Below are 25,439 nucleotides of genomic sequence, written 5' to 3' on the forward strand. Positions count from 1 at the left end.
AACCTTGCTCATGTGGAGTAATGTGCAATAAATAGGTCACAGAGTCTTTCAGGAAAATATCTGTTAGCAGAAGTTCCGTAGGATCATACATGTTTAATGTCATTTGTAACATGTTTAAACGCATCAGTCAAGCCCAGCATCTAATATTGAGCCTACTGTAACAAAATGACTCACAAACAACTCTGGTCTGTGACTTGATAGTATATGGTGGTTAGACTGGGGTACCAGCTCAATTTCCATTTGCTCAATAATCACTATTTGTCACTTAAAGCTAGACTCCTTAACTGAAACAATTACAAAGCGGACACCCCGTTTCTGTTTCGGTAAAAAGCTGGGACTAGAGAAATGTAACGACTCTCAAATTCATAGACAAAGCTATGGATGCAAGGACTGACCATCCATTATATCAAAATGATCGTTTTAACCACTCCAAAAAAATGTGTGTAGCAACTACCCAGCTAACAACAAACGTTCCCACAACTTTAGAGAACGTTCCCTTAAGAGTCTCATTAGGTCATTAAATAAAGTTTTCATATGAATGTTCCCGTGATGTGCAAGGAATGTTTCCAAAGACCATTCCCTGAATGTGAAATAGAACTTACCCAGAACGTGGTTACGATGTTCTCAGAATTTAAAATATTAATGTTCTAGACACATCTCATGGGAACGTTGCAAGAACATTTATGTGTCCAGGTTTCTGAGGGTTAGGAGAATATTCCATCAACGTCCCACCAAACATACACAGAACATGGTTGCCATGCTCTCAGAATATAAGATACAATTGTTGTAGACACGTTTCATGGTAACGTGGCAGGAACATTTCTGTGTATCAGTTGTCAGAATGTTGCCTGATGATCCCAAAGAAACGTTCTCCAAAATCAAGTGACATTACACATCACACCTTGATTGGTGAACTGTGAACCACTGATCCATTCATAGCTCTTTGTCTGTTGGCAATGTTAGGGATATGACGTACACACAGACAATGCTTTTAACATACTTAAATATTTGACACACTTTAACATAGATGACTACATTGTGCATGTTCAGCTGTACTGTAATTATTATTCAACATGTCCTAAACTGGAATTTGAACAGTAGCTGTGTGTGGGTAAAATCACTGGGGAAGCCGAGCCAGGAAAAACTTTCCATATTACAACCTATCTGTTGTGATGATTGCGTTGTTTGCTCTATAACCTGCTTGTTCATATGCCTTGCCACTGTGATATATATAGGCCTAAGGCAGAGAAAATAAGAATATACAGTGGCAGAATAAATTCAACCACACCGGTGTTTCATCAAAAACCGGAGAGTAACATCTGTCCGGTGAAGGAGGCTGGTGGCACCTTAATTGGGGAGGACGGGCTCATGGTAATGGCTGGTGCGGAATCAGTCGAATGGCATAAAATACATCAAACACATGGTTTCCATGTGTTTGATGCCATTCCATTTACTCCGGTCCAGCCATTATTATCAGCCATCCTCCCCTCAGCAGCCTCCGATGTGGTAAAGTCCACAAAGCATATTACAATAAGGCTGACAGTGTCACCAGCAAAGCACCCCCACATCATAACACCTCCTCTTCCATGCTTTACGGTGGGAAATACACATGCAGAGATCATCCGTTCACCGTTCATCCGTCTCACAAAGACACGGCGGTTGGAACCAAAAGTCTCCAATTTGGACTCATCAGACCAAAGGACAAGTGTCCACAGGTCTAATGTCCATTGCTCATGTTTCTTGGCCCAATCAAGTCTCTTCTTATTATTGATGTCCTTTAGTAGTGGTTTCTTTGCAGCAATTCGGCCCCACGCTCTTCTCAATTCACATCAACAACATAGCTCAGGCAGTAGGAAGCTCTCTCATCCATTTATATGTAGATAATAGTCTTATATTCAGATGGCCCCTCCCCGGATTTTGTGTTAAACGCTCTACAACAAAGCTTTCTTAGTGTCCAACAAGCTTTCTCTACCCTTAACCTTGCTCGGAAAACTTCCAAAACAAAGGTCATGTGGTTTGGTAAGAAGAATGCCCCTCTCCCCACAGGTGTGATTACTACCATTGAGGGTTTAGAGCTTGAGGTAGTCACCTCATACAAGTACTTGGGAGTATGGCGAGACTGTCCTCCTCTCAGCACATATCAAAGCTACAGGCTAAAGTTAAATCTAGACTTGGTTTCCTATATCGTAATCGCTCCTCTTTCACCCCAGCTGCCAAACTAACCCTGATTCAGATGACCATCCTTCCCATGCTAGATTACGGAGACATAACTTATAGATTGGCAGGTAAGGGTGCTCTCGAGCGGCTAGATGTTCTTTACCATTCGGCCATCAGATCTGACACCAGTGCTCCTTATAGGACACATCACTGCACTCTATACTCCCCTGTAAACTGGACATCTCTGTATATCCGTCGCAAGACCCACTGGTTGACGCTTATTTATAAAACCCTCTTAGGCTTCACTCCCCCCTATCTGAGATATCTACTGCAGCCCTCATCCTCCACATACAACACCCGTTCTGTCAGTCACATTCTGTTAAAAGGTCCCCAAAGCACACACATCCCTGGGTCGCTTGTCTTTTCAGTTCGCCACAGCTAGCGACTGGAACGAGCTGCAACAAACACTCAAACTGGACAGTTTTGTCTCAATCTCTTCATTCAAAGACTCAATCATGGACACTCTTACTGTCAGTTGTGGCTGCTTTGCGTGATGTATTGTTATCTCTACCTTCTTGCCCTTTGTGCTGTTGTCTGTGCCCAATAATGTTTGTACCATGTTTTGTGCTGCTACCATGTTGTTGTTATCTGTGTTGCTACCGTGCTGTGTTGTCATGTGATGCTGCCTTCCTATGTTGCTGTCTTAGGTCTCTCTTTATGTGGTGTTGTATTGTCTCTCTTGTCGTAATGCATGTTTTGCCCCTTATTTATATATATATACAGTACATATATATACACTGCTCAAAAAAATTAAGGGAACACTAAAATAACACATCCTAGATCTGAATGAATGAAATATTCTTATTAAATACTTTTTTCTTTACATAGTTGAATGTGCTGACCACAAAATCACACACAAATGATCAATGGAAATCAAATGTATCAACCCATGGAGGTCTGGATTTGGAGTCACACTTAAAATTAAAGTGGAAAACCACACTACAGGCTGATCCAACTTTGATGTAATGTCCTTAAAACAAGTCAAAATGAGGCACAGTAGTGTGTGTGGCCTCCACGTGCCTGTATGACCTCCCTACAACGCCTGGGCATGCTCCTGATGAGGTGGCGGATGGTCTCCTGAGGGATCTCCTCCCAGACCTGGACTAAAGCATCCGCCAACTCCTGGACAGTCTGTGGTGCAACGTGGCGTTGGTGGATGGAGCGAGACATGATGTCCCAGATGTGCTCAATTGGATTCAGGTCTGGGGAACGGGTGGGCCAGTCCATAGCATCAATGCCTTCCTCTTGCAGGAACTGCTGACACACTCCAGCCACATGAGGTCTAGCATTGTCTTGCATTAGGAGGAACCCAGGGCCAACCGCACCAGCATATGGTCTCACAAGGGGTCTGCGGATCTCATCTCGGTACCTAATGGCAGTCAGGCTACCTCTGGCGAGCACATGGAGGGCTGTGCGGCCCCCCAAAGAAATGCCACCCCACACCATGACTGACCCACCGCCAAACCGGTCATGCTGGAGGATGTTGCAGGCAGCAGAACGTTCTCCACGGCGTCTCCAGACTCTGTCACGTCTGTCACGTGCTCAGTGTGAACCTGCTTTCATCTGTGAAGAGCACAGGGCACCAGTGGCGAATTTGCCAATCTTGGTGTTCTCTGGCAAATGCCAAACGTCCTGCACGGTGTTGGGCTGTAAGCACAATCCCCACCTGTGGACGTCGGGCCCTCATACTACCCTCATGGAGTCTGTTTCTGACCGTTTGAGCAGACACATGCACATTTGTGGCCTGCTGGAGGTCATTTTGCAGGGCTCTGGCAGTGCTCCACCTGCTCCTCCTTGCACAAAGGCGGAGGTAGCGGTCCTGCTGCTGGGTTGTTGCCCTCCTACGGCCTCCTCCACGTCTCCTGATGTACTGGCCTGTCTCCTGGTAGCACCTCCATGCTCTGGACACTACGCTGACAGACACAGCAAACCTTCTTGCCACAGCTCGCATTGATGTGCCATCCTGGATGAGCTGCACTACCTGAGCCACTTGTGTGGGTTGTAGACTCCGTCTCATGCTACCACTAGAGTGAAAGCACCGCCAGCATTCAAAAGTGACCAAAACATCAGCCAGGAAGCATAGGAACTGAGAAGTGGTCTGTGGTCACCACCTGCAGAACCACTCCTTTATTGGGGGTGTCTTGCTAATTGCCTATAATTTCCACCTGTTGTCTATTCCATTTGCACAACAGCATGTGAAATTTATTGTCAATCAGTGTTGCTTCCTAAGTGGACAGTTTGATTTCACAGAAGTGTGATTGACTTGGAGTTACATTGTGTTGTTTAAGTGTTCCCTTTATTTTTTTGAGCAGTGTATTATTATTTCAATCCCAGCCCCAGGAGGCCTTTTGCCTTTTGTTAGGCCGTCATTGTAAATAAGAATTTGTTCTTAAAACTTCTTGCCACTATAGGGGGTGCTGTTTTCGCATTAGCATAATTTCCTCTACAGATTAAACTGCCTCTTATTCAATTATTGCTCTTACATATGCATATAATTAATACCATTGGATAGAAAACAATCTATAGTTTCTAAAACCGTTTCAATTTTGTCTCTGAGTTAAACAGAAGTCATTTGACAGCACTTTCCCTGACCAAGAAGAAGAATGCAAGATGTGTATGCTCGCTTCAACGCTCTGCCTATATATGGTCACGCCACCTATGACCCGAAACACACTTCATTCGTCTTCCTCTGGGTGTCAAGAGGACGTCAGAGGAGAAATTTTTTGTTTACCTTGTACTGACGTGAAATAAGACCTATTTCTTTGGCGTGACCGACAACTTCCGGTTCTCTGACTCGCGCTATTTGGAGGTGCGATTGTCTACTGTTTTGCTGCCGTTACGGATGAAAACTATCTCCGTCTCGAAGTTTGTTTGATACATGTGACCATATCATCTTAATGTATGTTTTTTCAATATAGTTTAATCAGATTATTTGAATTTTTTCGGGAGTTTTGCCGTGTTCCGTTCTGTGACTTTTTTTTACTTTGGCCAGTCGACCAGTACATATGCTAAATGAAGAGGGAAAGTTGCCATTATGAATGGATTGAACGACTCATCAGGACTAAGGACACATTGATCAACATTCTGATGAAAGATCAGCAATAGTAAGACCCAATTTACGATGTTATTTCATATATCTGTCGTGCATGTGAACTGGTCGCGGGCGCCCAGCTGGTTCTGGCTGGCGTGGCTATGCTAATTTAGCGCTACATTTTGTTTTCGCTATAAAACATTTAATAAATCTGAAATATTGTTTGGATTCACCAGATGTTGGGCTTTCAATATCTGTACGCTGTGTATTTTTCTGAAATGTTTTAAGATAAGTAATTAGTTATATGACGTTGGTCTCTGTAATTGTTCTGGCTGCGTCAGCACTATTTCAGATTGCAGCTGCAATGTAGAACTGTGATTTATACCTGAAAAATGCACATTTTTCAAAAAAAAACTATGCTATACCATAAATATGTTATCAGACTGTCATCTTATGAAGTTGTTTCTTGGTTAGTGGCTATATATATTTTTATTTAGTCGAATTAGTGATAGCTACTGACGCAGGAAAAAACTGTTGGAGTAAAAAAATTGTGTCTTATGCTAACGTGGTTAGCTAATAGATTTACATATTGTGTCTTCCCTGTAAAACATTTTAAAAATCTGAAATGGTGGCTTTATTCACAAGATCTGTATCTTTCATCTGGTGTCTTGGACTTGTGATTTAATGATATTTAGATGCTACAATTTACTTGTGACGCTATGCTAGCTATGCTACTCAGTGGGGGGGGAGTGGGGGGTGATCCCGGATCCGGGTTGGTGACTCGTTAAAGGTTGTTCTTAACAGACTTGCTGAGTTAAATAAATGAAGGCCTGATTTACACAGTCTGCTCTGAACAGTTGATGTTGAGATGTGTCTGTTACTTGAACTCTGTGATGTATTTTTTTGGGCTGCATTTATTTAACTAGGCAAGTCAGTTAAGAACAAATTCTTATTTTCAATGACTGCCTAGTGGGTTAACAGCCTTGTTCAGAGGCAGAACGACAGTTTGTTTTACCTTGTCAGCTCAGGGATTTGATCTTGCAACCTTCCAGTTCCAAGTCCAATGCTCTAACTACTAGGCTACCTGCCACCCCACTTGTAGTTATCCATTGTTTGTACTAAGACACTTGTATGTACCTGTAATGAACTTATCTTCTGCAGCAGAGGTAACTCTAGATTTTCCATTCCTGTGGCGGTCCTCATGAGAGCCAGTTTCATCATAGCGCTTGACGGTTTTTGCGACTGCACTTGAAGACACTTTAAAAGTTATTGAAATGTTCCGTGTTGACTGAACTTCACATCTTAAACTTCTTCAGGCTAGGGTCCTTTTTTTTGTATTTCCGCCTGACTGACGTGCCAAAAGTAAACTGCCTGTTACTCAGGCCCAGAAGCCAGGATATGCATATAATTGCTACCATTGGGATAGAAAACACTTTGAAGTTTGTAGAAATGTTAAAATAATGTATGAGATTATAACACAATAGATATGGTCGGAGAAAATCCAAAGAAAAACCAACAGGATCTTACAATGGAAAGCATATGGGCATATGCAATTCCAGCTCCCAGATTGCAATTCCTATGGCTTCCACAAGGTGTCCACTAGGCGTCCCGCTAGCCTGAGAGGTTTTAAAGTAATGATGGACTGTCATTTGTCTTTTATTATTTGAGATGTTCTTGCCATAATATGGACTTGGTCTTTTACCAAATAGGGCTATCTTCTGTATACCCCACCTACCTTGTCACAACTCAACTGATTGGTTCAAATGCATTAAGAAGGAAAGAAATTCCACAAATTAACTTTTAAGATGGCACACCTGTTAACTGAAATGCATTCCAGTTGACTACCTCATGAAGCTGGTTGAGAGAATGCCAAGAGTGTGCAAAGCTGTCATCAAGGCAAAGGGTGGCAACTTTGAATAATCTCAAATATAAAATATATTTTGATTTGTTTAACACTTTGTTGGTTACTACATGATTCCATATCTGTTATTTCATAGTTTTGATGTCTTCACTATTATTCTACAATGTAGAAAATAGTAAAAATAAAGAAAAACCCTTGAATAAGTAGGTATTCTAAAACTTTTGACCGGTAGTGTACCTCTCCCAAATTGAAGCCTCTCCCAAATTGAAGAAAAATTATGATGCACAGAGAGTTAATAACTTCTTATGGCTGCAAGGGGCAGTATTGAGTAGCCAGTTAAATCGTGCCCATTTCAAACGGCCTCGTACTCAATTCTTGCTCGTACAATATGCATATTATTATTACTATTGGATAGAAAACACTCTCTAGTTTCTAAAACCGTTTGAATTATTTCTCTGAGTGAAACAGAACTCATTCTGCAGCACATTTCCTGACCAGGAAGTGGAATGTCAGAAATCGATGCTCTGTTCAACTTCCTGCCTATACATGGGCATGATACGTAAGAGTCTACGTACACTTCATACACCTTCCCCAGGTTGTCAAGAGGCGGTGAGAGAAGAAATTTCGTGTTTATCTTGGTCTGAGGTGGAACTAAAGCTCTTTGTATGACGTGACCGTCCATTTCCTGTTTCTGGAGCGCGCGAAAGGGGACATGGATTTGCCTTCTGTTTAGCTGTCGTTATGGACGACTAACATCTCCGGTTTAGATTTTATTTGATACATGTGACCATATCATCGTAAAGTATGTTTTTTCAATATAGTTTAATCAGATTATTGAAATTTTTTAGGGAGTTTTGCCGTGTTCCGTTCTCTGACTTTGTTGACGTTGGAGAGATCCGTGCCACTTGGCAAGTGCCCATGCTAAATCAAGAGGGAAATTTGCCGTTCCAGATCCAAACAACGACTGTTCTGGACAAAGGACACCTTGTCCAACATTCTGACGGAAGATCACCAAAAGTAAGAAACATTTTATGATGCTATTTCTAATATCTGTCGTGCATGTGAACTGGTCGTCGGCGCCCAAGTGTTTCTGGCTATTGTGGCTACGCTAATATAACGCTATATTGTGTTTTCGCTGTAAAACACTTGATAAATCAGAAATATTGTCTGGAATCATAAGATGCCTGTCTTTCAATTGCTGTACACTATGTATTTTTCAGAAATGTTTTATGATGAGTATTTAGTTATTTGGCGTTGGTGTCTGTAATTTTTCTGTCTGCTTTCGGTGCAATTTCTGACTGTAGCTGCAATGTAAACTATGATTTATACCTGAAATATGCACATTTTTCTAACAAAACATATGCTATACAATAAATATGTTATCAGACTGTCATCTGATGAAGTTGTTTCTTGGTTAGTGGCTATTTATATCTTTATTTGGTCGAATTTGTGATAGCTACTGATGGAGTAAAAAACTGATGGAGTAAGAAAAGTGGTGTCTTTTGCTAACGTGGTTAGCTAATAGATTTACATATTCTGTCTTCCATGTAAAACATTTTAAAAATCGGACATGTTGGCTTGATTCACAAGATGTGTACCTTTCATATGCTGTATTGGACTTGTTAATGTGTGAAAGTTAAATATTTAAAAAAAAAATCTTTTGAATTTCGCGCCCTGCACTTTGAGCTGGCTGTTGTCATAAGTGTACCGACGTCGGGCTTGCACGCCAAACAGGATAAAATACATCATTTTATATGTTTTTTTTTTGGTACATTTTCTGGGAAACCTGACCTTCTTTGGTATCCATGAATACACACCACTGGATTTGAGCTCACAACCTCTTGGATCACAGTACTCCAATCTTCCCACTACACCACCAATGTCAGGTATCGGTTGAGCTCAGCATTCAACACCATAGTGCCGTCCAAACTCTTCCCTATTCTAAGGACCCTGTCATTAAACACCTACCTCTGCAATTGGATACTCGACTTCCTGACTGCCACCCAAGTCACAGTCTGTGCTCTCTGGTACCGCACGGCAAGCGGTACCGGAACGCCAAATCTGGGACCTAAAGGCTCCTGAACAGCTTTGACCCCAAAGACATGACTGCTGAACAGTTAATTAAATGGCTACCCAGACGTTCTGCTGTTCACCCCCCACCCCCCAATGGCATTGAGGAGTATACCACATCAGTCACCGGCTTCATCAATAAGTGCTTCGACGATGTCGCCCCACAGCGACCGTACGTACATATCCCAACCAGAAGCCATGGATTACAGGCAACATCCACACTGAGCTAAAGGCCAGAGCTGCCGCTTTCAAGGAGCGGGACACTAATCCCGCTATGCCCGCAGACAAACCATCAAACAGGCAAAGCGTCAATACAGGTCTAAGATTTTATCCTACTACACTGGCTCTGATGCTCGTCGGACTACAAAGGGAAACCCAGCTGCGAGATGCCCAGTGACACGAGCCTACCAGATGTGCGCTTCGAGGCAAGCAACACTGAAGCATGCATGAGAGCACCAGCTGTTCCGGACGACTGTGTGATCACGCTCTCCATAGCCGATGTGAGCAAGACCTTTAAACAGGTCAACATTCACAAGGCCGCGGGGCCAGAAGGATTACCAGGACCTGTACTCAGAGCATGTGTAGACCAACTGGCAAGAGTATTCATTGACATTTTCAACCTCTCCCTGACCGAGTCTGTAATACCTTCATTTCAAGCAGACCACCATAGTCCCTGTGCTCAAGAAAGCGAAGGTAACTTGCCTAAATGACTACTGCCCCATTGCACTAAAGCTTTGAAAGGCTGGTCATGGCTAACACCAACATCATCATCCCGGAAACCCTAGACCCACTCCAATTTGCATACCGCCCCAACAGATCCACAGATGCCGCAATCTCAATTGCACTCAACACTGCCCTTTCCCACCTGGACAAAAGGAACACCTATGTGAGAATACTGTTCATTGACTACAGCTCATCGTTAAACACTATAGTGCCCACAAAGCTCATCACTAATCTAAGGACCCTGGGACTAAACACCTCCCTCTGCAACTGGATCCTGGACTTCCTGACGGGCCACACCATCATTAAGTTTGCTGATGACACAACGGTGGTAGGCCTGATCACCGACAACGATGAGACAGCCTATAGGGAGGAGGTCATAGACCTGGCAGTGTGGTGCCAGGACAACAACCTCTCCCTCAACGTGAGCAAGACAAAAGAGCTGATTGTGGACTACAGGAGAAGGAGGGTAGAGCACGCCCCCATTCACATCGACGGGGCTGTAGTGGAGCGGGTCGAGAGTTTCAAGTTCACCAATAAACTATCATGTTCCAAACACACCAAGACAGTCATGAAGAGGGCACGACAATGCCTTTTCCCCCTCAGGAGACTGAACAGATTTGGCATTGGTCCTCAGATCCTCAAAAAGTTCTACAGCTGCACCATTGAGAGAATCCTGACTGGTTGCATCCCCTCCTGGTACGGCAACTGCTCGGCATCCGACCATAAGGCATTACAGAAGGTAGTGCGTGCGGCCCAGTACATCAATGGGGCCAAGCCAAGACTCCAGTCACCCAATTCATAGACTGTTCTCTCTGCTACCGCACGGTAAGTGGTACCGGAGCGCCAAGTCTAGGTCCAAAAGGCTCCTTAACAGCTTCTACCCCAAAGCCATTAGACTGCTGAATAATTAATAAAATGGCCACCCGTACTATTTGCATTGACACCTGCCTCCCCCAATTGTTTTTACATTGCTCCTTTCTGTCACGCCCTGGCCTTAGTATTCTTTGTTTTCTTTATGTTTTTTAGTTAGGTCAGGGTGTGACATGGGGAATGTATGTGTTTTTGTCTGTGTCTATGTTCTATGTTGCATGTGTGCACCTAGTTCATTTATATAGCTTCACGTTCGTCTATTTGTTGTTTAGTTTCGTTTTTCTTCTTAATAATAAAGAGAAGATGTATTTTTCACACGCTGCGCCTTGGTCCACTCTCTCACCCTTAGACAGCCGTGACAGAATTACCCACCTAAATCGGACCAAGCGGCGTGTCAAGCGGCAACAGGACCCACCTACACAGGATTTCTGGACATGGGAGGACGAATTGGATGGTAAGGGACCTTGGGCTCAACCAGGAGAATATCGCCGCCCCAAAGCTGAGCTGGAGGCAGCGAAAGCCGAGAGGAGGCGATATGAGGAGGCAGCACGGAGGCAAGGCTGGAAGCCCGTGAGTACTACCCAAAAATTTCTTGGGGGGGGGCTTAAAGGGAGTGTGGCGAAGTCAGGTAGGAGACCTGCGCATACTCCCTGTACTTACCGTGGAGAGCGAGAGTACGGGCAGACACCGTGTTACGCAGTAGAGCGCATGGTGTCTCCTGTACGCGTGCATAGCCCGGTTCGGTACATTCCAGCTCCACGTATCGGCCGGGATAGATTGAGCGTTGAGCGGATGTCATGAAGGCTGGTGCTTACATGGCACCAGCCTTACGCATGGTGTCCCCGGTTCGCCTACATAGCCCGGTGCGGGTTATTCCACCTCCCCGCACTGGTCAGGCGACGGGGAGCATACAACCAGGTAAGGTTGGGCAGGCTCAGTGCTCAAGGGAGCCAGTACGCCTGCACGGTCCGGTATTTCCGGCGCCACCTCCCCGCCCCAGCCCAGTACCACCAGTGCCTACACCACGCACCAGGCTTCCAGTGTGTCTCCAGAGCCCTGTTCCTCCTCCACGCACTCGCCCTATGGTGCGTGTCTCCAGCCCGGTATCACCAGTTCCGGCACCACGCACCAAGCCTCCTGTGTGTCCCCAGAGTCCTGTGCGTCCTGTTGTTGTTCCCCGCACTAGCCTGAAGGTGCGTGTCCTTAACCCGGTGCCTCCAGTTCCGGCACCACGCACCAGGCCTACAGTGCGTCTCAGCCGGCCAGAGTCTGCCGTCTGCCCAGCGGCGCCTGAACTGCCCGTCTGCCCAGCGGCGCCTGAACTGCCCGTCTGCCCAGCGGCGCCTGAACTGCCCGTCTGCCCAGCGGCGCCTGAACTGCCCGTCTGCCCAACGGCGCCTGAACTGCCCGTCTGCCCAACGCCGTCTGAACTGTCCGTCTGCCAAGCGCCGCATGAACTGCCCGTCTGGACTGAGCCTTCAAAGCCGCCCGTCTGCCATGAGCCTGCAAAGCCGCCCGTCTGCCATGAGCCTTCAGAGCCTTCCGCCAGACAGGAGCCGCTAGAGCCTTCCGCCAGACAGGAGCCGCCAGAGCCTTCCGCCAGACAGGAGCAGCCAAAGCCTTCCGCCAGACAGGAGCAGCCAGAGCCTTCCGCCAGACAGGATCAGCCAGAGCCTTCCGCCAGACAGGATCAGCCAGAGCCTTCCGCCAGACAGGATCAGCCAGAGCCTTCCGCCAGACAGGATCAGCCAGAGCCTTCCGCCAGACAGGATCAGCCAGAGCCTTCCGCCAGACAGGATCAGCCAGAGCCTTCCGCCAGACAGGATCAGCCAGAGCCTTCCGCCAGACAGGATCAGCCAGAGCCGTCCGTCAGCAATGACCAGCCAGAGCCGTCAGCCAGCCATGACCAGCCAGAGCCGTCAGCCAGCCATGACCAGCCAGAGCCGTCAGCCAGCCATGACCAGCCAGAGCCGTCAGCCAGCCATGACCAGCCAGAGCCGTCAGCCAGCCATGACCAGCCAGAGCCGTCAGCCAGCCATGACCAGCCAGAGCCGTCAGCCAGCCATGACCAGCCAGAGCCGTCAGCCAGCCAGGAGCTGCCGTCCCTCAGTCCGGAGCTGCCGTCCCTCAGTCCGGAGCTGCCGTCCCTCAGTCCGGAGCTGCCGTCCCTCAGTCCGGAGCTGCTGCCCCTCATTCCGGTGTTGCCCCTCAGTCCGGTGCTGCCCCCTAATCCAGTGGGGTTAATTTGGAGGGTGGCCATTTGGAGGAGGCTACCAAAGCGGGTATTGACAATGGTGGAGTGGGGGCCACGTCCCGCACCAGAGCCGCCGCCATGATGGGGCCCACCCCGGACCCTCCCCTTTCTATGTCAGTTTGTGCGGTCGGAGTCCGCACCTTTGGGGGGGGGTACTGTCACGCCCTGGCCTTAGTATTCTTTGTTTTCTTTATGTTTTTTAGTTAGGTCAGGGTGTGACATGGGGAATGTATGTGTTTTTGTCTGTGTCTATGTTCTATGTTGCATGTGTGCACCTAGTTCATTTATATAGCTTCACGTTCGTCTATTTGTTGTTTAGTTTCGTTTTTCTTCTTAATAATAAAGAGAAGATGTATTTTTCACACGCTGCGCCTTGGTCCACTCTCTCACCCTTAGACAGCCGTGACACTTTCACTGTTTATTATCTGTGCATCGTAACTTCACCCCTACCTACTGTACATGTACAAATTACCTTGCCTAACCTGTACCCCCGCACATCGACTCGGTACCGGTACCCACTTTATATAGCGTCATTATTGTGATTTGATTGTGTTACCTGTGGTACATAACCAAGTCTGACATGCATTTGGGTGTACAATCATGGATTGATTTAAAAACCAACAGAATAATCTTTAAATTATTTCTAAAACTCACAGGCAGCCAGTGCAGAGATCTTAAAATTGGTGTAATGTGTGCTCTCTGTCTGGTCTTGCTAAGTACCCTTGCTGTAGCATTCTGTATGTTTTGCAGTTGAACAATGGCTTTCTTGGGTAGACCAGACAGGAGAGCATTACAGTAGTCAAGCCTGCTTGTTATAAAAACATGGATGAGTCTCTCTGTATCAGCCTGAGAGAGAAACAGCCGCACCTTGGCAATGTTCCTCAGTTGGTAAAAAGCTATTTTTGTCACAATCCTAATGACTGATTAGAAATTGAGTTCAGAATCTTAAATAACACCTAGGTTTTTTACCTGGTGTTTTATTTTTATTGCCATGAATTAAAATGTGCGGCCAGAATCTCCCTGTGCTTTAGCTCCAACAATCTCTCTGTGACTTGGGCTCTCGAGTGGCGCAGTGGTCTAAGGCACTGCATCTGTGTCACTACAGCCACCCTGGTTTGATTCCAGGCTGTATCACAACTGGCTGTGATTGGGAGTCCCATAGGGTGGTGCACAATTGGCCCAGCATTGTCCAGATTTGGTCAGTGTAGACTGTTGTAGTAAATAAGAATTTGTTCTTAACTGACTATCTGGTTAAATAAGTACCATGTTCTTGGCACTTATATAGGGATTAGGGTTTCTTCTGGACAGGGCCTAACTATACTGGCCCAATAAGCATATGTCCTAGAGAAATCCCTTATTGGGACAGTGGTTACGGTGTTTGACATTGGTGCTGGTCACCCTACTCTCACATTCTTAGCAATATACAGTACCAGTCAAAAGTTTGGAAACACCTACTCATTCAAGGGTTTTTCTTTATTTTTATTATTTTTTACATTGTAGAAAAGTAGTGAAGACATCAAAACTATCATGTAGTAACCAAAGAAGTTTTAAACAAATCAAAATATATTTTATATTTGAGATTCTTCAAAGTAGCCACCATTTGTCTTGATGACAGCTTTGCACACTCTTGGCATTCTCTCAACCAGCTCCATGATGTAATCACCTGGAATGCATTTCAATTAACAGGTGGGCCTTGATAAAAGTTTGTTTGTGGAATTTCTTTCCTTCTTAATGCGTTTGAGCCAATCAGCTGTGTTGTGACAAGGTAGATAGAAGATAGCCCTATTTGGTAAAAGACCAAGTCCATATTATGGCAAGAACATCTCAAATAAGCAAGGAGAAACAACAGTCCATCATTACTTTAAGACATGAAGGTCAGTCAATCTGGAAAATGTCTAGAACTTTTAAAACATTTTTAAGTGCACTCGCAAAAACCATCAAGTGCTATGATGAAACTAGCTCTCATGAGGACTGCCAAAGGTAAGGAAGACACAGAGTTACCTCTACTGAAGAGGATAATTAGAGTTCATTAGAGTTACCAGCCTCAGAAATTGCAGCCCAAATTAATGCTTCACAGAGTTCAAGTCACAGACAGATCTCAACATCAACTCACAGAGGAAACTGCATGAATCAGGCCTTCATGGTCGAATTGCTGCAAAGAAATGACTATTAAAGGACACCAATAAGAATAAGAGACAGGCTTGGGCCAAGAAACACAAACAATGGAGATTAAACTGGTGGAAATCTGTCCTTTGGTCTGATGAGTCCACATTTGAGATGTTTGGTTCCAACCGCTGTGTCATTGTGAGACGCAGAGTACGTGAACGGATGATCTCCGCATGTGTGGTTCCCACCGTGAAGCATGGAGAAGGAGGTGTGATGGTGTGGGGGTGCTTTGCTGGTGACACTGTTGGGGATTTATTTAGAATTCAAAGGCACACTTAACCAGCATGGCTACCACAGCATTCTGCAGCGATTTTCAACCCCATCTGGTTCGCGCTTAGTGTGACTATCATTTGTTTTTCAACAGGACAATGACCCAAAACACACCTCCAGGCTGTGTAAGGAATATTTGACCAAGGAGAGTGATGGTGTGCTGCATCAGATGACCTGGCCTCCACAATTACCCGACCTCAACCCAATTGAGATGGTTTGGGATGAGTTGTACCGCAGAGTGAAGGAAAAGCATCCAACAAGTACTCAGCATATGTGGGAACTCCTTCAAGACCATTAGAAAAGCATTCATCATGAAGCTGGTTGAGAGAATGCCAAGAAGGTGTAAAGCTGTCATCAAGGCAAAGGGTGGCTACTTTGAAGAATCTAAAATCTAAAATATATTTTGATTTGTTTAACACTTTCTTACTACATGATTCCATATGTGTTATTTCATAGTTTTTACAATGTAGAAAATAGTAAAATAAAGAAAAATGCTTGAATGAGTAGGTGTGTCCAAACTTTTGGCTGGTACTGTATGTTAATGTCACTATAAGGCAACAGTTACAACACGCCTATCTGATCTAATTAGAATGAGTTTGTAATTTGGCAGATTGCTATAGACCCAGGTATTTTCTAAAATAGCAATGTCGCCAAAAATAATCTTTGCGACGTGTAATGAAAATGACAGACATAGGAAAAAAATGGTAAAGAGCGGTGACACCGTTACAGTATGCAACCAACTGTGACATGTTTTACTATGGCCCTGGGTTGTTTTGAGTTTGTTCCTGCTAGTTAGTATACTGTTATAGTCAGACATGAGTTATCTATTAACACCATAGCTGCATCCATTATATATTCGTGCCTCAACGATTAAAATCATACCCATAACATGATGCAGTCACAACTATGCTTGAAAATATGGAGAGTGGTACTCAGTAGAGTGTTCTATTGGATTTGCCCCAAACATAACACTTTGTATTCAGGACAAAAAGTTGCTTTGCCAATTTTTTTGCAGTATTACTCTAGTGCCTTGTTGCAAACAGGATGCATAATTTGGAATATTTAGATTCTGTACAGGCTCCCGTCTTTTCACCCTGTCAATTAGGTTAGTATTGTGGAGTAACTACAATGTTGTTGATCCATCCTCAGTTTTCTCCTATCACAGCCAATAAACTGTTTTAAAGTCACCAGTGGCCTCATGATGAAATCCCTGACTGGTTTCCTTCCTCTCCCCCAAGTTAGGAAGGATGCCTGTATCTTTGTAGTGACTGGGTGTATTGATATACCATCCAAAGTGTAATTAATAACTTCACCATGCTCAAATGGATATTCAATGTCAGCTTTTTTTCTTTTTTTAACACGTCTATCAATAGTTGTCCTTCTTTGCTAGGCATTGGAAAACCTCCCTGGTCTTTGTGGTTGAATCTGTATGTGTGGGGTACAGAGATTAAGTAGTAGTAGTCAAAAACAATGGTAAACACTATTATTGCACAAAGAGTCCATGCAACTTATTATAGGACTTGTTAAGCAATTATTTTACTTATTTAGACTTGCCATAACAAATGGGTTGAATGCTTATTGACTCAAGACATTTCAGTTTTTTATTTTTAATACATTTGTAAAAATGTAATTCCACTTTGACGTTATGGGGTATTGTGTGTAGGCCAGTGACAAACAAATCTAATTTGAATACATTTTACATTCAGGCTGCAACAAAGCAACATGTGGAAAAAGTAAAGAAGCGTGAATAATTTCTGAATGCACTGTAAGACAGAAAGTGACTTAAGACAAAAAAGTAGGGTGGTTGGTCTGGGTGGATGGGTCGGCGTATAACGCAAACGTCTAGCACGGGTGTTTCGAATCTCATCACGGACAACTTTAGCATTTTAGATAATTAGCAACTGCTTTTTTTTTTACCTTGCAACTAGCCTACTTAGCATGTCAGCTAACTCCTAACTCCTAACCCCTAACCCTTAGCCTAGCTAACGTTAGCTACCTAGCCACCTAGCTAGGAATTAGAATTCGTAACATATCATACATTTTGCAAATTCATAACATATTGTATGAATTGCAATTCGTAGCATGTTGTACCAATTGAAATGTGTAACGTAACTTGTAATTCATAACATATCATACAAAATGGATGATGGACATCCACAAATTCAAATCAAAGTTTATTTGTCACGTGCGCCGAATACAACCTGTGTAGACCTTACAGTAAAATGCTTACCTACAGGCTTGAACCAATCGTGCAAAAAAGGTATTAGGTGAATGTTAATATAAATTAATACATATATAAACATATAACATATGATACTAATTGGTGTGTCCGGGATGTATGTATCTATGTTACATCTACCCCTGAGTCCAGGTTAATGCCACATAAGCCCTTTTCAAAGGGATTAGTTGGGTTTTAGGGGCAGTTGCTCTTTAAAGGTAGTTTTGTTATCAAAGTCAATATACAGCAATATAAATCATAAATAAACAGTCAAATTAACATTTAGAATACAAAACATTTAGAATAATTTAGAATGATACTGCCACTGGAATATTGTGTCATGCAATCTTCAAAGCATTATGTTATCTGGGCTATGGAGAATGGGTGGGGCTCATATCCCCTCCACAGGCAAGCTCATGTAGGTCGTTTAAATTGAAATACACAATGCACTGTTATCCAGTTTTAATTGATATAAAGCATATGCAACAAGTTCCTAAAGCTCCTAATCAATGGAAAAGTGTCTTAAAAACAGTTTTAAAAACCACTGAAATCGTTTCAATTTTCAGTCTATTTTCCAATATATAGTTTACATTAACTTCTGAAATTGAGTTGGCATAAGTTTCAAATCTCACAATGCAAAAGAAAATCTATTTAAATACATCTCATGATTTTTATATTAGTTACAGCATTCCACAACATACCTGAGTCTGAGTATCTTGGTCTGGCAAGATCTCGAAAATAGTATATAAAATCCACACAGTTTTCGTTTTGCACTTCGCCCCTAGAACAGAGATCCGACAGCAGTTCCAGAGCCTTTCGAAAAATCTCGTCCTCTCTGTCTCCAGGCATTTCCCACCAGCATCCTTCTTAATAATGAAGGGGCTCTCCGGCAGCTCCACAACACTCCTAACGCCTACAGTATCAAGACCCCGATTCCAGGCGCCGGGCGCATTCAGTCATCCCTAATAGCACTTTTGCCTACACCAGCATTACGCAAGCGAAGAGTGGCTAAACTCTTTATCCAACGAAGTTTTCCTCTGAAAGATGACTTTAGTTAAGCCTATGTCAAAACTTTATATTCTATCTTGAATATATTTTAAGTCTTAGAATTGTACCACTGGTTGAATCCATCCACTGGAATTTGATGTCCTCCGTTGCGTTGTGTGTTGTGCGGTGTCCACTAGACTGTGGTGCTGAATTACTGAGCTGGTGCTCCTCAAGGTCTTGAATGAATGGCTTTGACTGCGTGCAATTATTTCCCAATGCACACTCATAGGAATCTCCGTTCTGCCTACCCACGGTACCCTGCACTATCGTTCCCTGCAGAGCCAGGGATGGAACAGGCAATAAAAACACAGACATTGTGGTGAATCAATCTTTCAAGGTTTGTTATTAATTGATGAATTGTGGATTTTTTATTGTGACAGAAGGCTACTTTCCATGTTTAACAATTAACTAGAGCTTTGATCAACCTGGCATTTCTGTGTTTAAAAAAAAAAATTACAGCCCAGCTAGCACGTACCGTTCCTGGAACCATATGTTTCTTAGAGCTTGGTGAGAGCATGGTTGTCCTATGGTTGTTTTGCATACAACCTTCCCACAACTTTCCGGGAATGATGTAGGATAGTTGCTTGGCTGGAACATTCTCAGCACATGACGAAAAACATACTTTTCTTGATATTTCATTACTTTAATAACAGAATGTTTCCTAAACATTTAAACATGGTTACATTTAATAAGAAATGTGGTAATGTTCTAAGGAACGTTCTCCAACTGGTTTGACATTGAGAATGTTCTCAAATAGTTCAGAGAACGTTAAAGAAACAATGGTTCTTCTGTGGGAGTTTCAGTACTTCAGTATAACATTTCCTTCAGTTTCCTCAAAGTTCTATTTAATGTCATGTTCTCAAATTGTTCTGAGAACATTATAAAAACGTTAAATAAAAATGACAGGAAAACTTTACTAACTTTCAGAGCACGTTCTAAGAATGTTATTTAAAAACATATACATTCCATTCTCAGCATCAACAAAACTCTCTATATCCTCAAAATTGTTCAGTGTGTTCAGGTGTGTTGGCTGTGCTCAATAATTGGCCACACCTGATCTTAATGAGTGCTTGTAAACTTAAAAAAGGGGGGTGTTTGAATAGACTAAAATGAACAGCTTTGTATGTGTAAAAAAAATATGTCATGCTAGCTCCATCCTGGTTGAACAGGAGATAATAGGTTCAAATCTCACTGATGCCTTGTCAGAAGAAAAAGAAGTGTGTTTGCATGATTAATGCCTAAGGAATTGCATTGTGTGTTCTATCTGTGCTTGGAGTTAAAAATGCTAATCCCAAATAAGATAGCAGTGCTTACAAGGTTTACTGAAACATTAAGTGAAAGTTTTAAGGAAGTTACTCAAAACTTAAAAATAACCTATAATTTCTGTTCTCATAGTGTTAATAAAAACTCCCAGGAACACTTTCAAGGAACCAGAGTATAAGGTTCTCAGAACCTCCCTGCAACCTAAAAATAAACAGTCCCAGATAAAGCAAAACGTTAACATCTCACTGGACGAAAATGGTTCATATAAGGGAATATCTTTATATGATATGTTTTGATATTCTACAGAATACAGACCATTTCCAATGTATATTTAGACTTTAGAATATGCACCATATCCTGACAAATTCTGAATTCATGTGTCTTTTAGACATATATGATATTGGGATTACTCAAAAAATCCACATGGACATTTCCTATGGCCGGATATGGACTCATTCAATATCCTGAGATAATGTATGTGACACCCTATTTTCTCTCTTCATGTTGACAAATACTGACCTTATACATCACATACAGTATCTGTGTTTTCTCAGCACATTCAAGATATGAAGCTATATTGATTCATGCTTCTCTTGGCTGAGGTCCATATATGAATCTTGATATGCTTTTTGATATGCTGAAAATAAAGACGATTTCTGATGCATTTCTGAGTTTACACGCTTAATAATTTGACAAATATGAAATCCATATTTTTCATCAATGAACAAATCATTTTTGGATATCACACTTGGTATTGACTCCTTAGATATCCTAAGACAGGCCTATGTGGAGATCTAATTTTCTCTTTATGGTGACAAATACTGACAGTAGGCCTACATAGTATATTTTCTCAGCACATACAATGCATATGCTCTTGACTGAGGTCCGTATCAGGATCTTCATATGCATTTTTATATGCTAAATAAGGACAATTTCTAATGCTTATTTGAGTTTTAAGGACATGCTCAATAATTTGGCAAATATGAAATCCATATAATTCGTTCAGACACTAGCTATAATTTTGGTATTCCCTCTGGATAAAGGCTTGCAAACCGCAAGCTAAAAGCACTCAACAATCACATATTTTCTGCTATGGGGTTCCAACTGTCCTTTTAGAATTTGGGCACCACAAATAAGTGTGTTAACTGTGTGTGGTCGAACTGACAACTGGAGAAACAAAGAAGTGAGATGTTTTATCTTAGTAACTAGAACCAAGAATGTTAGCTAATTTGGTCAGCAGCCAGTAAGGCTAGCTAGCTAGGCTTGATAGGGCAGTAAAAGCTAACTGGTAGCCTAACTAGCTAACAAATAACAAAATTGCCTTTTTACCCCTATCAAGACTCAAGGTGACAGCTAACTTTTTAAAATGTTTAGGTGTATTTTGTAATACTGGTTAATATAATCTAGCTAGCCAACTAACTTAGCCAGCTAACTAACTAGCGAGTTGGCTAGTTTTTTTTTATTTTTAATTTCACCTTTATTTAACCAGGTAGGCAAGTTGAGAACAAGTTCTCATTTACAATTGCGACCTGGCCAAGATAAAGCAAAGCAGTTCGACATATACAACAACACAGAGTTACACATGGAGTAAAACAAACATACAGTCAATAATACAGTAGAAAAAATAAGTATATACAATGTGAGCAAATGAGGTGAGATAAGGGAGGTAAAGGCAAAAAAAAGGCCATGGTGGCGAAGTAAATACAATATAGCAAGTAAAACACTGGAATGGTAGATTTGCAGTGGAAGAATGTGCAAAGTAAAGATAGAAATAATGGGGTGCAAAGGAGCAAAATAAATACAGTAGGGGGAGAGGAGTTGTTTGGGCTAAATTATAGATGGGCTATGTACAGGTGCAGTAATCTGTGAGCTGCTCTGACAGCTGGTGCTTAAAGCTAGTGAGGGAGATAAGTGTTTCCAGTTTCAGAGATTTTTGTAGTTCATTCCAGTCATTGGCAGCAGAGAACTGGAAGGAGAGGCGACCAAAGGAAGAATTGGTTTTGGGGGTGACCAGAGAGATATACCTGCTGGAGCGCGTGCTACAGCGTGCTGGGGGGTGCTGCTATGGTGACCAGCGAGCTGAGATAAGGGGGGACTTTACCTAGCAGGGTCTTGTAGATGACCTGGAGCCAGTGGGTTTGGCGACGAGTATGAAGCGAGGGCCAGCCAACGAGAGCGTACAGGTCGCAGTGGTGGGTAGTATATGGGGCTTTGGTGACAAAACGGATGGCACTGTGATAGACTGCATCCAATTTATTGAGTAGGGTATTGGAGGCTATTTTGTAAATGACATCGCCGAAGTCGAGGATCGGTAGGATGGTCAGTTTTACAAGGGTATGTTTGGCAGCATGAGTGAAGGATGCTTTGTTGCGAAATAGGAAGCCAATTCTAGATTTAACTTTGGATTGGAGATGTGATGTGAGTCTGGAAGGAGATTTGATGTGAGTCTGGAAGGAGAGTTTACAGTCTAACCCGACACCTAGGTATTTGTAGTTGTCCACATATTCTAAGTCAGAACCGTCCAGAGTAGTGATGTTGGACAGGCGAGCAGGTGCGGGCAGCGATCGGTTGAAGAGCATGCATTTAGTTTTACTTGTATTTAAGAGGAATTGGAGGCCACGGAAGGAGAGTTGTATGGCATGGAAGCTCGTCTGGAGGGTTGTTAACACAGTGTCCAAAGAAGGGCCAGAAGTATACAGAATGGTGTCGTCTGCGTAGAGGTGGATCAGAGACTCACCAGCAGCAAGAGCGGCATCATTGATGTATACAGAGAAGAGAGTCGGTCCAAGAATTGAATAGAGACCCCATAGAGACTGCCAGAGGCCCGGACAACAGGCCCTCCGATTTGACACTCTGAACTCTATCAGAGAAGTAGTTGGTGAACCAGGCGAGGCAATCATTTGAGAAACCAAGGCTATCGAGTCTGCCGATGAGGATGTGGTGATTGACAGAGTCGAAAGCCTTGGCCAGGTCAATGAATACGGCTGCACAGTATTGTTTCTTATCGATGGCGGTTAGGATATCGTTTAGGACCTTGAGCGTGGCTGAAGTGCACCCATGACCAGCTCTGAAACCAGATTGCATAGCGGAGAAGGTATGGTGGGATTCGAAATGGTCGGTAATCTGTTTGTTGACTTGGTTTTCGAAGACCTTAGAAAGGCAGGGTAGGATAGATATAGGTCTGTAGCAGTTTGGGTCAAAAGAGTGTCCCCCCCTTTGAAGAGGGGGATGACCGCAGCTGCTTTCCAATCTTTGGGAATCTCAGACGACACGAAAGAGAGGTTAAACAGGCTAGCAATAGGGGTTGCAACAATTTCGGCAGATAATTTTAGAAAGAAAGGCTCCAGATTGTCTAGCCCGGCTGATTTATAGGGGTCCAGATTTTGCATCTCTTTCAGAACATCAGCTGACTGGATTTGGGAGAAGGAGAAATGGGGAAGGCTTCATGAATGAAGTAGGTAGAGTAGCTACCTTGTGGTATGGCTATGTGAAATGACAATATTTTCTTGAAATGTCAACACAATTTTGATTCATGATTTAAACATTGACAGTTTGGAGTGGACCACAGACCAACACTACCACCACCTTTGGTCTGGACTGTGAAGGACGACCGTTGATGACCCAATCTGCACCCATGGCATCCATAACAAACAGGGCAGGCAGGGGTATTGAGGGTGCGCAATTTTTATTTTCTGTTAAATAAATAAAATACATTTTTTGGCCTACGTTTGCATCTTTACAGCAAACGTGTTGTGATTGGCGCTCTGGATTTGCTATGATGCATTCTTTAAAAATAAATAGATGTGCTTTTGGAAATAGCAACTGGGATTAAATATGACAATGTTTGCCTTTCCGTTCCTTGTATAGCCTACTACTAAGTATATGGTGCAAATGTGTGCTCAGATATGTGAAGGAGCACAATCATTTTCGGGGCCTGAACATGTAAAATAATTTGGGGCGCTGGACATTTCATGAGTCAGATTTAGCTTGTTTTAGATGAGACATATGAGGATGACTATTACATATCAAGGATATCTATTAAAATTATGCATTTAAAAAAAATACAGTCAGGTAATGACTAAAGATATCATACATTTCTGAAAATATGTGGATTCGTTTTAAAGGCTTATACATGTCAGCATGTTGACACAACCTTTCTGGTGTTAATATTCTACAAATATGTAAACGGGTGCAGGCGCATCAGGTGCTTTTGTTGTTGAACGTGTCTCACCACAGATATCTCACTGGACTCATATGGTAGCAGGGAGATTTCTGAGGTCCGGATTAGATGCATGTAGAAGCTCTTCCATTACAGAAAATATCCTAGCTCTTATATGAGATTAAGGACGTGTATCTGGAGTCTACTCTTTATATCTAATAAAATATCAGATATCAGGAAATATATAGTTAAAGATATCCCCTGATATTGACCGTTTTCACCCAGTGTCTGTTCTCAGAATGTTTAAAAAACGTTCCGTTTTACCGTTAAGGAGACATATGGCTTCGTTCCCACAACCAATGTGAAACCAAAAACAACTTCCAAGGAACCAAATGTGCTAGCTTGGAGTATAAATAATTATTATATCTTCTTTAACCCTCAAGCTATTGACTAAGTATATATTTTTCTATGATTGTTGCTTTTTTCAATAGTTTCTTCTTTTGACCCCAGTTGGTAATCTACCGTATGTAAAATATGTTGGTAATTTGAGTTGTGTTTGAAGCCTCTTGACAAGGCCTTCAATTAAAGGTCATCTACTCTTTAGAACCAACTTCTATGGTTTTAAATGGCCTATGTGGCATCGATATGAGTCAGAAACACTCATTCTAGTGTCAAACTGACTGTAGATAGGATCATTTCTATCATAAATTCGGTCATAAAGTGAGTTTGTTGAAATTTACTGGAGGGTTGGTTATGGATTACTTACATACTCACTTTCGCCAATGATGCCCAGAGAAAACACGTTGTAGTCCGCCCCCATTTGCCATGTGGATATTTGTTGACAAGTCTGCATATGGGTGCAACGCACACACATTTCGCTCGGCAAATAGGAATGAAAATAGACTTTCATAAAGTTGGTACCAATGCATTTCAACAATATTGCCAGAAGGCCAGGAATGGATTACATCCGACAAAGTCACTTCTGCTGCCTGTCAACCGTCAAACCCCTAGTGTTGGTGAGTACGTTAGCTAAGTAGATAGCGGGTGCTAGTAGCTACTTTTGGTTATAAAACATTATTTGATAATTGTAGCGAGACAATTTAACGATGATACCACAGATGAAAGGGGAACGATACTGTAGCTAGCTAAATACATCAATCTGACGTGTGATGTAACATGTCAGAGGAAGATGTGCATAGCTCACGTTAGCTAGCTACCTTGCTAACAACAGCTAAATATGGGCAGCAGTTAGCCTAGTGGTTAAGAGCATTGGGCCAGTAACCAAAAGGT

The 25,439-nt window shown here is 42.8% G+C and overlaps 1 protein-coding gene across 1 annotated transcript in view; it reads right to left on the reverse strand.

The window, feature by feature from the left end:
• Nucleotides 1–18,529, reverse strand: part of LOC120053513 (synaptotagmin-9-like) — a 58,649-nt gene extending 40,120 nt beyond the window's left edge. The window contains exon 1 of the mRNA XM_039000643.1: nt 18,382–18,529. Within this exon, the coding sequence (XP_038856571.1) occupies nt 18,382–18,529 (148 nt within the window). The remainder of the gene's footprint in view (nt 1–18,381) is intronic.
• Between the last annotated feature and the right edge of the window lie 6,910 nt (nt 18,530–25,439).

The sequence above is a fragment of the Salvelinus namaycush genome, chromosome 9, assembly GCF_016432855.1.
Source record: "Salvelinus namaycush isolate Seneca chromosome 9, SaNama_1.0, whole genome shotgun sequence".
Classification (NCBI taxonomy): domain Eukaryota; kingdom Metazoa; phylum Chordata; class Actinopteri; order Salmoniformes; family Salmonidae; genus Salvelinus; species Salvelinus namaycush.